The sequence below is a fragment of the Lonchura striata genome, chromosome Z, assembly GCF_050655825.1.
Source record: "Lonchura striata isolate lonStrDom1 chromosome Z, ASM5065582v1, whole genome shotgun sequence".
In the NCBI taxonomy this organism is placed as follows: Eukaryota; Metazoa; Chordata; class Aves; order Passeriformes; family Estrildidae; genus Lonchura; species Lonchura striata.
This window is the reverse complement of record NC_140740.1, coordinates 16499240-16515104: the sequence shown is the minus strand read 5'-3', so window position 1 is coordinate 16515104 and position 15865 is coordinate 16499240. Positions and strand designations below refer to the sequence as shown.

Genomic DNA, 15865 nt, shown 5'->3' with positions numbered 1-15865 from the left:
CATAATCGACTGAAGATTTCAGATGACAGTACAAAAGAAATGGACATATCCAACTGAAGTGCTCTTGGTGGTGGCTTGCTCTTGGGTGAAGTTGCTGAGCTTTTCTAATAATTGCAAAGGAAAATAACAAAACTTTAGGGACTAGTAAATGGAGGATCATTCCTCTGTTATGATACGTATTGCTGGTAATGGGTACATTTGCAGTAAATACTTTCATTACAGACAAATTCTAGAGGAGGCGGGAGGGTGACTTGCCAGTGAACACACTGAAATACTTTGGAGTGCAGCCAGGCTCTTCTTGGCGCTGTTGTACAATAAGACAAGAGTTAATAAGAAGCTCCACCTTAATATGAGGAAGAACTTCTTTACTGTGTGAGTGACCATAGGCTGGGACAGATTACCCAGAGAGGCTGTGGAGTATCACTGGAGATATTCCACAACTGTCTGAACAGAATTCCATGCAATGTGCATGGTTGACCCTGCTTAAGCAGGGAGGCTGGACCAGATGAGCCACTGTGGTTCCTTCCAGCCATACTTATTCTATACAGCAAAACCCTGACATGAGAGAAACTTCTGACAGGCACTAAAGAAAGCCTGGCTGATGTTTTAATCTTGCAGTATGGTTGTCACAGAAACTCCCCAAAAGTTTCCCAGCAGGTTGAAATGTTAATATGCATAATAGCTCTGACCCAAACACATGTGGTACTGCAGCGATCAACACTAGTTCCAGTTTATTGTGCATTTCTTCAGGACTAGTTGGAAATCCGTATTGTCAGAAGTTTTAATGGCTGTTTAGAAGGCAGTGGAAGGAATGTGACACTTGGTAGTTAATGCGTGTAAATTCTAAACCACTGCTATGCTTTCCCCAAAGGGAAGATGCTGCTTATCAGCATTTCTGTTCCTGCTTATCAGCAGGTTTCTTTTTCCTCTTTGCTTCTGTATTCCTGACATCTACTCCTGACTCTTCTAAGGACTCCTGAACACTGGAGATCAGGGAAAGCGATAGAAATGCAATTTTCTTCCCCATTTCCCCAGGCTTTTGATGTGAAGTCAAGCTGAGGAGATAAGCTGGAAAAAGTTCTTCAGTCTTCCAGCTCTCAGCTGGACCTTACTCAGGGTAAACAGGATCCTCAGAAAATTTAGCTGCCAAAGTCTTATAAACTTCTGCTGAACATAATATAACATTGATAGTTTTTCCCAGAGGCTTTCAAAGTTCTAGACATGGTGTCTAAACTAGTAGAAAGTAACTATTTAGTTGTATCTTGAGAACTGTTCCCTGCCTTTTTCTCCTGTCACATTCCATATGCTTCCTCCAGGAAAGGGTCTAGCATTGGGTATTTTTTTTGGTCAGGATGCTTTCTGTGAGAGGGATGGTGTACTTTTCCGCCACTACTTGTAGAAATTTTTCTTCTCTCCCCAGCTCTAATAGAAGCCACTAAACCTGAGGGAATGACCCATTTTTACAGGAATGTTTTGAAGCAGAGGCTTGACTTGAAAAATGTTCAGCATGAGTGCCTAAATTTGTCAAGGTCATCACTACCTAACGGTTTCTGGTCTGCATTTCTGGTTTTTTTTAACTTTAAGGGCAGTAACTGTTATCGTAAAATCTACTTTATAATTGTGGAGATAACATATGGTGAACTTCTAAATATTTGATGTTTTCATGCAGCCCACCACAATTGCTAAAGGAGAATTTCAAAATACTTTTGCTAAACATGTTATCTGCTTGCCAAAAAGTTGACCCCCCTGTGCCCCAAGAGCGTGTTTGCATTACAGCAGTGCCTGGTTCTGATTCTGATAGCTTTCTTGCTGGATTATAATGTACAATAGATTTTAAAATCATAATATTTTTTTAGTTACTGTTTTATACATCTTCTTTCTGATTCAGCAGGAAAATATATATTCACTAGATTTCTCTTCTGTGAATCATACTAAGCAGAAGTCATCAGGTTGCTGACTCATGGTTTCCTCACACTGCCCTTCGCTACCAGCCAGGAAATAAGTGTTTCTTCACAGTGCTTATGTGTGTGGTGTCTGGGGAAAAGGGATTAGGGACTCTGCATGAGTCAGGCAGTAGGCTTGCCTTTATCCGGTGAGTGCTCAGCAGTCTTGCTGATTGCATCTCCTTGCTTTTTGGCTTTCCCTCGTGTTGAATTACATTTTCTAAAAGCTGTCTTCATAGGATCCTCCCAAAAGATATTATATTGTTTTTATTTTCATAATACTATTTGTCTGCCTTCTGCTCTTTCTGCAGTTTGCTAATTTTTCCCCACTGGTAGTCAAATCTTGGTTTATGTGGTTTTTCTGGGTTGGGAGGGATTTGAAATGTGGAGAGTTAATACCAAAGGAAGAACATTTCTCTTAGCAAAACTAAGGCTGGCTTGTATTAAACTTGTGGATAGGTTTTGGTTTCTTTAGTTATTGCAAGAATTAGCTTTTTGCTTCCGAAGTAGCACTTCAGAAGTGTGGGTGTATTTCTTGAGAAGACAGGATATGAAAAAGCTATTTTGGCTGTTAACCTCAGTTGGCCTGCTAACATGTTTATTTTGGCAACTTTTTGATTGTCTTTTGCGCAGGAAAATATTTTTAATATTTAATTTTTTTAATATTTATTTTTAATTTTGATAAGGTAATCCAAGGAATCTACTTTCCAGTTTGTATAGTGTATCTATGCTTTCACATTACTCAGATGCTTAATTTGTTGAAGAGGTGTATGGTATAAATACTACATTGCTGTAACTTTGTTAGAAGTGACATGCCTGTCACTTCTTGCTGTTGCCTCTCCTTCTCTGGCCTTGTAGCCTGCATATGCCATGACTTTCAGCAAGGACTGCATGTCTCTTGTGTAGTTTGTAGCCTGAAGTTTAGGCTGACTTCCTAAGGGATACAAATATTTAGGCTGACTTCCTAAGGGATACAAATTTTTAAGTTAGATCCAAATGTCTCATGTCCTGGTAAACTACTCTAGCTAGTTAGGTATTATACTCAGGGTATAATATGTTCAGGGTGTCTTGTCCCTCCTGCAGACTTCCACTGAGAGAATGATTTGAATGTTTAAAAGTAAGAAGGGATCAGCCTTTATGGCAGGGTTGAGACCTTGAGGAGGTGGGATCTTTAGATGCTTTACAACCATGTTAGCCTAGTTAGCTGGCCTAAGGCTTCCAGTGCTCAGTGATTGCTCTCTGACTGCATTCCACTTATCTCTTCTTATCTACTACAGGTGAAGTAGCAGATAAGAGAAAAATCAGATGTGGTTCAAAAGTATCTATGGTCAATAATGTGTGGTCAATAGTAGTTTAATTCAGTTAGAGAATGCCTTCCTACCCCTGAGACTTGCAGCTGTTTTTCCAGTGTCTTTTTGGCTATTCAAATGCAATGACTGCAGTATTGAAAGCACATAAGGATGTGGGAGTCCTTTGTGGGTGACTGACCCTTTCTTGCTTTTGTTCATCCCAATGCCACCTTGATTTATGTGATGTTTGCTTCTTAAAGTTGGATTTCACATTGCATTGCAGAGAATTGTCCTGATCAGAATCCTCGCCTTAAAAACTGGAGCCCTGGAAAAGATCCTGAAAAACGAGTTATTATCAAAAAAGGGGATTTGTTTCGTCTGAACTCAGACACTACAGTACACTCTATAGTTATACAGGATGGAGGTATGAAATAGCAAGATAAACACCTTGCTTCAGTATCCTGCATATTTTTTACTTCTGTGATTGCACAAAAATGTGTTGAAACTTTTATCTTGCAGTTTATTGACCAGTTCTCATGCTTTTTTACTTTTCAGCCTGCTGCCAGGTCAGATATATCATTCAAAAGATTAATTATTTTGATGATACTAGAGTATCATGAAACTCTAGTATCTTTCCAGTGCAGCATTGACATAGTTTTCTGTGCAATATAGGAAAACAAGGTTGTTTAGTAGCCTGTGTGGTACTCAATCTGTTTGTCCTCCAGTGGTAACTGTTGTATATTAGTAATCCTACCAAACAGGAAGAAAATGAATAAGAATAAACCAGAAAATGCTTAGAAAGATGAATCACAATTGGTAGCAGTTACTTTATCAAATATTCTTAAGTATATGTAAGCTTAATTCATGGGTGTGAAAAATAAGTCTGTAATTTTTCTGTTCTTTCTGCAAAACGTGTTTCTATGAGTCTGTCTGAATTTTGCTTTGATGTACAGAAACTTTTTTTTTTCCTTTAGGTTTACTTGTTTTTGGTGATGATAAGGAAGGTTCTAAAAATATTACCTTGAGAACTCGATTTATCCTGATAAAGGATGGTGGAATGCTTCATGTTGGAGCAGAGAAATGCCGCTATAAATCCAAAGCAACTATTATTTTGTATGGGAAGTCAAACGAAGGTGCTGATGTGCCAGAATTTGGCAAAAAATTTATTGGCGTGGGCCCTGAAGGAACGCTGGAGTTGCACGGGCACGAGAAGGTATCATGGACTCTTCTGTCAAAGAATATATATTTCTCAGGGCTGGCCTATGGTCATTATACATTTAAAAAGAATTTTTCCCGAGGACTAAATGTTAGAGTGATCAATCAGGATACAGCAGAGGTTTTGGAAGTGCTGAAGTTTGATACTCATGAATTTGCAGAGGAAAGCTTAAAGCTCCAGAACTTACTGAAAAATGGGCATCCTGGTCGCATTATTGCTATTGCTGTAGGAGATTCAGCTGCTAAAAATCTTTTGGAGGAAACCAGAGTGACTATTCAAAATCTTCTGGGAAGTAAGTTTGTCAGAGGATTAAGTTACAGGTAAGTAATTTATTTGCCCTTTTGAACTGATTAAAGATGACATGCAGATTCTGCTGTGGGTTATACTTTGACAGATCATAAAGTTTTCAGAGTTCTTGGTGTTGTACATAGTGCTGCAGTAATAGTATTCAGTTAGCAGTACAGTACAGAGACTGGTGTCTGTGTGACATACATTTTTACTTACTCGAAATTTCTTGCTTTCACTCTTCTTTATAGAAATTGAACTAAGACGTAGATAACGGTAGGTGAAGCTTTTAATTTGTATGACTTTGGAAGAGCAAGGAGTGCAACTAAAGGATCTCTAAGGTTCCTTCCAATCCAAAGGGATACTAATTTCTAAGGGATACTAATCCCAGGTATCAAACATCTTATTCATACTGCACTGTTGAAATAAAAGTACACTACCTCTCTGTTGAGTTCTTGAAGGAACTGACCTGTCAATTTCTTTTATGATTGACATGCAGTTACAAGATGTTTCTTTATCTTTTGACCATTCTTTTCAGTTGGTCAGGATTGGGATAGCGAGACAGTAAAAGAGGTATAACAGGAGTTATTAAAGCAGGAAACTTACACTGCTCCTCATTGCTCTTCATTTAGCCATTGCAAATGGCTTTTTGCAGTGCATGTTCTGGATTTGGCTTTGTGCCAAGAGGGTTGTCCACACTGCTCTGGGCAACACAAAGCAACGTGCCCAGATGACCAGGGAGGTCCTGACTAGTATCAGCAATAATGTGGTCAGCATGGCAGTGCTGAAGTGGGCACTGGTGAAGCCACACCTTGAGTCCCTTACTACAAGAAAGACCAATGTGTGAAATGTGTCCAGAGAAGGACAATAGAGTTGAGGAAGAGTCTAGAGTGTAGTAAGTCATATGAGGAGCTGCTGAGGAAGCTGAGAATGTTTAGGCTGAACTAAGGGAAGTTTAGGGGGACATTATTGCTCTCTACAAGTTGGGGGGGGACGGGGAGGAGGGTGGGCAGTGTCTTCTCCTAGGCAACCAGTGACAGAACAGGAGGATGTAACCTCAAGCTACACATCAGGGGAGGTTTACAGTTGAACACAGGAGGAATTTCTTAAGGGAAAGGTATATTAAGCATTGGAACAGACTGTCCAGGGAGATGGTGGAGTCTTCATCTCTGGAGATGTTCCAAGAAATGATTGGATGTGGTACTTGGTACCATAGTCTAGTTGACAAGGTGGCCATTGGTCAAAGGCTAGGCATGATGATCTTAGAGGTATTTTCAGACTAAATGATTCTGTGATTGTGTGTTGGCAATACAAGTAAAAAGTATACCCAGTCTGTTGTTCTTCTATTGGGATGATGTTGTATAACCTCTTCATATTGTCCAGTGTTTTCCAGGAAATTGGTCATTTGGTTTTTCCATTCTATTCTTATCCCTTGCTATCCTCTGACATCTGGATTCCAGTTAGTTTCCTCCCTGTGCTTTGGCAGAGGCAGGCTGGCGTGTCAGTCAGGATGGCATGTTCTGACCTCAGTTCCTGTCAGGATTACATTTGTGTCACTGGCTATGTAAGCACAGGGGTGTGGAATGGAATGCTCTTGCCTCTGAAGCAGTTTGGTCAAGAGTGCCAAGACCTGGATGTCCTGTAGTAGAATACCACTTACTGAAAGCAGCAAAGCCTGTGTGGCTTCACATTGCTCAGTCTGTGGTGCAGCCAGCCCAGCGTGTCCTGAGAGGTGTATGTTTCTGGGGTTTGTCTCTGCCTATGACCTCCACATCAGTTTGTCTGAAATTAGGAACTTCAGCTTATAACTGGGAAGATGCAGTCTTTTTTTCCCCTCTCTGCTGACCTGATCCTTGTCTGCTTTCCTTAGTCAGTTAAGGCTCTGTAAGCACATAAAATTGTTTTCTTCTGTGGTGGAAGATAGGCAGGAAGATGTCCCTGATGGCTTGCTCAGGGAAAGCAACATAATTTTCTTAAACCTCTAATGGTAGTGAAAAAGATGTCACTGTGGAGGTGAATACTCCATTACAGCCCTTTCCCCTTCTACTTCTTCCTGCAACACATGTGATGCAAAGCATGCATCAAAATAACTTAATTTTAAATGTTTATATGTGAAATGTTCAGCTTGTTTGCTGCTGCTATTAAAAAGCTGACCCAGTATGTACTATTTCTGTAGACATGTTAATGCTAAAGTATTGTTTGGCTTTTTGATCCCAATCAACAAAAACATCAAGAAGGGTTAAAATAAAGGCAACTGGATTGAAGGTGGCTTTAATATCTGCCTTTGAATCAATCATTAGCAACAGATGCAGTCTGACATTGCTAGCTAGCTGACACTGTTTTCACTTGGGTGAATGATTCAAGTTTAGTGATGCAAAATTGTCTGGCTTTTTTATAGAGGATCTTGACTGCGTCCTTTGCACATGTGGTAATGGCTGTACAGAGCAGTAAAGGACAGCAAAATAAACTTGTTTTTTTGAACTTGGTGACAGCTATCTGTGGCACACGGTTTGCTTTCAATTTCCAAACAGTTACACACGAGTGGGTGTATTGTACGAAGGTTGTGTAACAGCATGCATTTCCTTTTCTGGGTCTGAGCATCCTGAAATTTTCAAAAGCTATTGCGTGTCTGGCACAGGGATGAGCACCAATGGCTGTGGTGGTGCTGGCTGTGTCATCCCTCCTGGCCTGAGGAACATGTGGTCCCCTGGAGTCCTGACTGCTCCTTTGGGGTGTTGCTGGCAAATGGTAGGGGGCTATGATAGGAACATTGGTACTGACTCCTGCTCCTCCTGGGCTCTGTGAAAGCTGTTTGGGAGTAGGATCCTATGTAGCTTTTGTCACACATCTCTAGCAGTTTTGGAAAAATGTGTATCATGTTCAATGTTTAACTAAAAATATATATGAAAGCCCTCCCTGGTAAGAGCTTTTATTTGCCAATTTGTGTATACGACACCTAGTTACTTTATACTTTTTTTTTTTTTTCTCTGCTGTTATGTCTGCCCATATCCTTCTACATTTTGAAGTTGCATTTTAAAATTAATTTTTGGAAGAGCGAGCAAAAGGGTTTTTTATAACTTCTATATTCCTTGCCTTTCCTGGTTTTATAAAGAATTTTTAAAGGGCCGTTATATTTAAACATTTACTTTTGATTTTCACAGGCAAGCCTGGGCTTTAGTTGGTGTCATAGGTGGTGGAAATTCTTCCTGTAATGAATCAGTGAGAAACTATGAAAACCACAGCACTGGTGGGAAAGCTCTTGCTCAAAAAGAGTTTTTCACACTGGATGGTCAGAAGTTTGTTGTGAGAGCTTACAGCGAATGGAATGATGGTAGGAAAGTGTTTTGTGAAATTCTACATTTGAGGGAAAAAGAAAAAATACATATGCAAAATTCATATGCAAAAATTCATATGCTTTTTTTCACTAAAACTTCTGGTTGCATTTTAAATTTTTGAGTGCTGCTAAAAGTTATTTTTTCTTGCTTTGGATGAAATAGGAGGACACAGTTCTTCAGTACTACCTATTTTCTCACTCTGTATACAGGATGTGACCAGCATAATATTGAGTCTTAAATTCTAGTATATTTAGAAGAAGATAGGAATTGTATAAGTTTTGACACTTTTAAAATTTATTTTCATAATTTGGCAGTTCATGTATATTTAAATCTAGGCTTCTGAGATATTGATTATGGTACAAAAAACCAAAAGAAACAACCCCAAAGCAAACTACAGAAGCCAAAAGAAATATTTTAGTCTTGCTACAATTTTTGGTTGCTTTTAGTGGGCTGAGCTTTAGGCAGCCATTCTCATACAGAGTTGAATCTGTGGTATAAAAAGCTAGAAAACCTGCCACTTGCTTGGTTTTATCCTTTATTAATTTTTTTAAAATTTAACATATCTTTGATCTGAGTTCCTATGGGTAATAAATTTTTGTCTTTTTAGAATTACTAAATGCTACTGTGTTTTCCTAAAAAAATTTTATGGTAGTTATAAAGTTAAAATTTTTTATGGTAGTTATTTGTTAGGCAGTTGAGCTATTTTTTACTACCCCTTTACTGTTCTTGATAGCCCCATGAAAATGTAAAGACTTACATTTAAAGAATACATCTTGTACTTACTGGTGCTGTAGAGTTAGGTTCAAGAGTTAGCAAAAGCAGCTGAACTTATGCAAATTCATCATAAGCTGGTGTGTACAATTTAGTCTGCCAAACTATTCTATTAGATCTGCTTAAAAAAGGAAGTCCTCTACTTTGTTTTCCATGTCCGTGATTACATCTATACAGTTTAAAATGGCAAAAAAATGTCATTTTGTCATTTGAAACAAGCAGACGTAGCTGGACCTACAAATTACTGCCATATGATACTAGGGTTTTTTGAAGTAAAGAAAAAGTCATAGATTATTCCAGTCACCATAAGTTCTGTGTTTTCCCTTTGTTTTGTTTGAGATCCAATTAGTAAACAGGCTGTAAAGGCATCTCACATATTTGAGGTCAGAGTTGTACTTTAGGGGGCTTTGGGGCCTGCAAAATCTCATACATATTTTAATAGTATCTTCTTGGGAATTGTTTCATATAAAGGTGCCTATAATCTTTGTTTCCTTTTCTTTTTTGTTTTTTTTTTAATTAGGTGTTCCAATATCAGGCTTCCAGGTGGAAGCAGTGGGTGGAGTAATACTGAATCTTCTAGATGATGTTAGTAGCTGGGAGCCAGGAGACAGGATTGTGGTTGCAAGCACAGACTATTCGATGTATCAGACTGAGGAATTCACCCTCCTTCCCTGCACAGAGTGTACCAAGCATCAGGTTAAAGTCAAAGGTATGAGAGCAGTCACCACCTGAAGATCGGTGTGAAATATGCATTTGCTGCTGGACATGCCCTTGTAGTGTAAGCAGTAAAAAACAGCCTTTTCTCAAATCGCTGTATGGGTTTGTTGCCACATAAACGGATGCGTAATTCTCCTTGCTGTAAAATGACTGTATCAGGTCTGCCTCACAGCTCACTGTGCTAACTTTTCTTTCTCATTTCTTCCCAGGCTCATTAAATGCCTTATTTTTTTTTCCAGTAGTGTTAGGCTTGCTTTCCTTTCTTGGCTCCTTTCTGTCTTTTAATGTATAAAGTTCTCTCTATACATGCTATGTGGTCATTTCTTGTTTCTCTTGCCATTAATGTCGTTCTCATCTTTTAACTGTTATCATTATAATTTTTTTTCTTTCTTTCCTTATTAAAAAAGTGGGAATAAAAACAGGAAGGAAAAAAAATTGCAATCTTTGAACCTGTACCTTTTTTCTTTTTTTCTCTTTTCACTCAGTCTCCATTTTACCACCTCCACAACAAAATGGTTATAAAATAAGTGGCCCTTCCAAGATTCTTCTCTCACAGGATATCCCTGAGTAGTTGCAATCTGTTTTTCCTTTGGGTGTGATGCACAAGTAAATGGTCATGCATGTTGTTGACCATTTCCTTTTTATTGTCTGAGTCATTCTGCTTGACATCACAAGAGCCTCCCATGGGACTGTCTTGCCAGCTATGCTGGTGTCTGTGTTTTCCTTCTGCTGCTCCACACTTGCTCCATGGTGCTGCCCTCCCCTTTGGTGTCCTCCAGCTTCTGGTCTGGAGCTACCCCTCTCGCTCCTGGTGGGCTGCAGCATCAGCCCATAGCACAAACGAACAAGTGTTGGTTTGCAGCCACTCACGGGTGCCCTTCTCAGTCTGGTTTTGGCCCGTTAATTTCTGCACAGTGCCACTTCCTCTTCTTCAAAGTGTTCTTCGTTCTCGGAAATTCTCTGTCAACACCCTCAGATTTCCCTGTCCACCTCTGCCTTAAGGGACTGCCAGTCTGTTCCTCTGGTGTTGAAATTTGCTTCTCACACATTTGTTAGCATGGGTTAGTATGTTTTACTGCATTGAGAAATCTCAAGTATGAAGAAAGCATATCCTCATTTACATTATTACACCATCAGAGAATACCAGTTTAAGTGAAGCTGCAGAGCTAACTTAGTGCTACTGAACATGATATTTCCTGAGCTTTAAGTGTCATGTTATGTGTTTTATTTGGCACAGTGTTTTAAAGAGCAAACTAACTGAAAGGTTTAAGTATGAAGTTGAAGAAGTTTCTTGTGACCACTGAGTAGTGTGTGTGTTGACTGTATTTCATCTTGGAAATCGTGTGCTGTGAAAAAGCAACTGCTTTTAAAGATTAAAAAAAAAACCAATTTTACAAGATTTACAATATGGTGTAAAACACAAAATCATGGCGCTTTTTTTTTTTTTTTTTTTTTTTTTTCCCAAGTTAATCCTAACTAAAAAGATATTAAAGGAGGTGAACTTACAGTCAACTTTCCCAGCTGGGGCTCTTGGCCACCCTCAATGTACTTTTCTTTGTCATAGTAATAGATACAGTTTTAAAAAATCCCCATGCCACCCTACATATTTGTTCCACAAGGAATGAATTTTCTCTTTAGTGGTAAACTTGATAGTGATGAATGTATAATCTTTTGAAATTATTTCTTGCATTGTTTTACTAGGTTTTTTGCTGTAGTTCACCTTTCTGTAGTAGGAAAACTAAAAAGTATTGTGTTGTAGGAGCCATGGTTGCTCTTTCTGCACTTGATTCCTTGAGTTTCTAGTCAAATATAGGGGAAAACAGTAGGCAAGCCTTTAGGGAGAGGAGTGCAGTTCCATTTACAGATGTTGCTTGTCTTTTTAAATCCTCAGAAGCAGATACAGCGTTGATGTCACTCTTAGTTCTGCTTCGTGTGGTGGTAGTTTATGCTTATATCCCTTTTTTCAGGCTTTGAGGGATAGTGATAATCTGTATTCAAGATATCAATAAATGCATAAATGCATTTTTTAAGGTTTACAAAACCAGATAATTTTCTTACTTCCAGTGAGAAATTGATTAGTTTTTTGTAGAAGGGTGTAAAACCAGACTATCTTCTTTTCCCTAATTTCCTCTTTCTTAAGAGGCTATTCTTAAGATGCATAAAGAGGAAATTTAGTTAGGAAAGCAAGTAGTTTTTACTTTTAGGAGGAGATCAATATAGCATTTTCAAACAGTGTTTTGGCTTCACTTTCAGTTCTTAATTTATCTTTGAAACAGATTAAGCAGCCAGCATATTTTTTTATTTTAAAGCAAGTCTACATCTGTGTTTCACTAAAAGTTTGATAATTGGATTAATAAACTCTTCTTTATTTTTTTCCCATTCTGTTCACAAAATACTGGATTGAAACTATAAGATGCACTTGCAAACAAAATGTTGATATTTTGTGAGAATTGATTTCTTATTAAAATGAAAAATACATCTACCATAAGAAAAACTAAGAGAGAGCAGCATGTTAAGGAAGAGGAATGCATGGATTTTGTTGCTGTGGTTATCTTTCTTATTTATGTAAGTTGATTCTGGTTTTAATCCGTGGTGCCTTTTTCTTTTTTTTTATCTCCTGTTTCAAAACTTGTTGGACAGAAAACCCTCAGTTTCCTCATGTAGGAGAAGTAATTGATGGAGTAGACATGAGAGCAGAAGTTGGAGTTCTTACAAGAAACATCCTAATAAAGGGGGAGACAGAAAATACCTGCTATCTTGAAAAGGAGTGTCAGTTCTTCAGTTATGATACATTTGGTGGACATATCAAGGTTTGAAAAAAATTTTAAATTAACTTTATGTCATATAAAAGCATCTTAAGGACAAAAAGTTCGATGTTTATCTTCAAGGGATTTGAAAACTTAAAGAAAATCAGTTCATTCAGTTGCTTTGTGTGGAAATGACTTCGTTCTTGATTAGATTTAATCCAGATTAGATTTATCTCCTCAAGATTTAGTCTGCAGAATTGAAGGAAGGGATATAATGTTCAAACCGTTCTAGAAATGTCCAGCAGGTAGTGTAACATTGTACAGCAAGTGGCATCCATGGATGTGCATCCTATAACATTGCAGAATGAAACTTCCCTAGTATTTCTCTTCCTTCCTTTCACTGCCTTTGTACCTCTCTGGGTGATGAGCATTGAATCCTAATTCAGATTTGCCATCTGAACCTGAGCACGAGAGAGGTGTGGAGGGGGAAAAAACTAACTTGTACTATGGGGTTTTATATTTAGTTTCTTAAAAATCTGGAAGTACTAAGGTTCTATAAAGGAAACTGCTTCAAATTTCTTGTATTATAAACATAAAGCTGAGAGAATGTTCTAGAAGCTAGTATTTAAACTTGTGTTCACTTACATTTTTAGATGAAAGATTTGAGGAGCAGTGCTTCAGTGATGCAAGAGAAGTTTGGGGCCTCAAATTTCAATTGCAAATATATTTGTGCTCATTATGTGGTCATCACAGTTCAAATCTCTTTCTAATGTATTTGGGTACAGATTTTAATTTCATAGTTGGTGACCATAATAGTGGGAAAGAAAATAAGCTCTTTTCTACTATTTGGCAGCTTTTGTTTTGTGGAAGAAGGTAGGTGGACTAAAGACGTTAAGGGTTCTAGATAATGTAATGAAAGAAGATAATGACAAGCTGTGAATCTTTCTAAATGTGACCTTGATTGCCACAGAAGTGTAAATAAGCAGACCTTCAGTTTTCTGGAAGGTAGAAAAGAAAGCAAACATTTTGACTCATAAAAGTTAAATTGTTCCCAGGAGACTGAGTAGTGAGTGTCTGCTGCCAAACCTAGATTTCAGCACTGAAAGTATTTTTGGCTTATGCTAATCTTCATACACAGTAACATTTCTGTGAAGTTGTATGATTGTGAGGGTTATTTCATATATTCCTCAGTAAAGACATTTCTCTGGAGTGCAGTGTCCAGTTTTGTGTTCTCATTGCAATGAAAATGTAGATGCACTGGTCTGTGTCCTGGGAAGGTGGGGTGGCAGTGTGTGATGATGAGTGATGGGGAGAGGAGAGATCTTATTGCTGTCTTCAGGTATTGGTGAGGGTTCAGAGTGGCTACAGCAGTTCTTGGAGGTGCACAGCAAGAGGACAAGAGGCAATGTGGGACCAGGCTTAAAGAAGGCAAATAATGCTCACATACTGGGAAAGAACCAATTGACATCATGAGCATCTTTGTGACTAGAGGTATTCTCTGAGCAGCTGTCTTATGAAGCTGACCCAGCACTGAGCTCTCAACTGGGCTAGGTATCTTAACAGGTTCCATTGAATCTGCATTATTCTGTGGTTTTTATTCAGCTAAGCCTGTCCCAGATGGACTGTGCTGGTGCAGCTTCTTTACAGACACAACCAGATATGGGTGACTTCTGTTTGATTGGACAGTACTTGTAAGAATATTTAATGTGCCACCTGGTAAAGACCAAACAGTAAAGTGTTGCAATATGTCTGGTGAAAATTCCTCTGTTCTAGCCGCATGGAAATTTAAATTTTGAAGTCATATATGAAGGATACAATTTTGTAGGGCTTCTACAAGACAGTAATATTTGTTCTAACTTTTATTGTGTTGGTCTGTAGCAACTGTGTATATCTAGCTTCTGTACATTTGAGATAGATGATGTATTAACTTGAATTTTCATTGGTTAAAAAGCAAATAATTGGTTTTTCCCTCTGAACTTCATTTTTTTTTAGATTCTGAAAAATTTTACATCTGTTCACCTTTCCTATGTGGAATTGAAGCAAATGGGACAGCAGCAAATGGGAAGTTACCCTGTTCACTTTCACCTTTGTGGGGATGTAGATGAAAAAGGAGGATATACTTTTAAAACTTATCTGGAAGGTCTTTCTATTCATCACTGTTTTTCCAGATGTGTGACTGTTCATGCAACTAATGGTTTGCTGGTAGGTGTACGGGGAATAAAACATATTGTGTTGGGATAAATATTGTAAAGAGCATGTAGATGCCAAAATAATCCCACCGCTTCTGCAAATCCAGTGCTCAGCAGTGGTTTTCTTATTTCAGTGGATAAATAAATTACTGGAAACAGTAATTTAACAGTTAAACCATTCTGTTTTTTCAGATTCATACAGCAGCTAGCTGTAAGACAGCTGTGAGACAGCTAAGCTCTCAAGACATAGCAGTGTGTTTGTAAGGGATGAATAAAGCTATGTGCTTGAATCATCTGAGCTGCTGATACTGACACTTTACTCTGTAGCTGTGCCAAGATAGTAAAACTAGATGGTATTTGTCAAATCTCAGTAAATGCTTCTACTACTGACATAATGAACTTGTATTTCTACAGATAAAGGACACCATTGGCTATGACACCCTAGGTCACTGTTTCTTTATAGAAGATGGCATTGAGCAGAGGAATACTTTGTTCCACAACCTTGGGCTAGTCACAAAACCAGGGACTCTGCTACCTACGGACAGAAACAGTAGCATGTGTATTGGGATTAGGGATAAAGTATACGGAAGTTATGTCCCAGTGCCAGCCACAGATTGCATGTAAGTGTGTCATGATGAAAAAGTAAAACCCAGCTGGCTGTAGCAGTTAAACTGCGATGATCTTTTGACAAAATGCAGATGGAAACATTTTTATTTATAATTTAATTAATGTAGTTCATATAGTACTGGTATTTAAAAATAGCAATAAAAATAACATTTAGTCTTCTATTAAAGAAAAAAATGTTTTCTAGGAATATTGTTGTTTCTTGGGATACTTGGGACCTTAGAAGTCTGTTGAACATCTTCACTGCTGTGTAAATGTATGCATATTCTGAAGTTGTCACCACTATTTTTTCTGAATACTACTTGTTTCTTGTGAAAACTTCTTAAATCAGTTTACCATTGCATAGGATAACTGCATAGCATTAAATACAATACTGTGCAGTGAACTAAATAAAAGGCATTTTTGACTTCTAAATGTGGAAGGTTTTGTGATTTGTATTTTGTATGTGAAGTAGCTACTTCATCAGTTTACCTTTTTCTGATGTGCATGTTAAAAAGGGAAGATATTTCTGTTGGAGATAGAGGTTTTCTTTAGTAACTAGTTTCTGAATAATATTTCAGGGCCGTTTCAACATTCTGGATTTCTCATCCCAACAATCATCTTATAAATAATGCAGCAGCAGGCTCACAGGTAAGGCATATGGGTGTAATTAATGACAAACTACTTATGACACTGGCATTTGCAAAATCTGTAACATTTACACTGCCAGATATACATATATTTTCTTGTTTTGTATATGCATCTTTTTA

General features: G+C 38.1%; 1 protein-coding gene across 7 annotated transcripts in view; it reads left to right on the top strand.

Annotated features, from left to right (window-relative positions):
• Nucleotides 1-15865, top strand: part of CEMIP2 (cell migration inducing hyaluronidase 2) — a 49620-nt gene that overhangs the window by 14114 nt on the left and 19641 nt on the right. For all 7 annotated transcript variants that reach the window (XM_085566551.1, XM_085566552.1, XM_085566550.1 and 4 more), the window contains 8 exons: nucleotides 3516-3656; nucleotides 4207-4768; nucleotides 7895-8064; nucleotides 9360-9548; nucleotides 12197-12366; nucleotides 14296-14505; nucleotides 14907-15112; nucleotides 15677-15746. In XM_085566551.1, coding sequence (XP_085422677.1) covers nucleotides 3516-3656; nucleotides 4207-4768; nucleotides 7895-8064; nucleotides 9360-9548; nucleotides 12197-12366; nucleotides 14296-14505; nucleotides 14907-15112; nucleotides 15677-15746 — 1718 coding nt within the window. The remainder of the gene's footprint in view (nucleotides 1-3515; nucleotides 3657-4206; nucleotides 4769-7894; nucleotides 8065-9359; nucleotides 9549-12196; nucleotides 12367-14295; nucleotides 14506-14906; nucleotides 15113-15676; nucleotides 15747-15865) is intronic.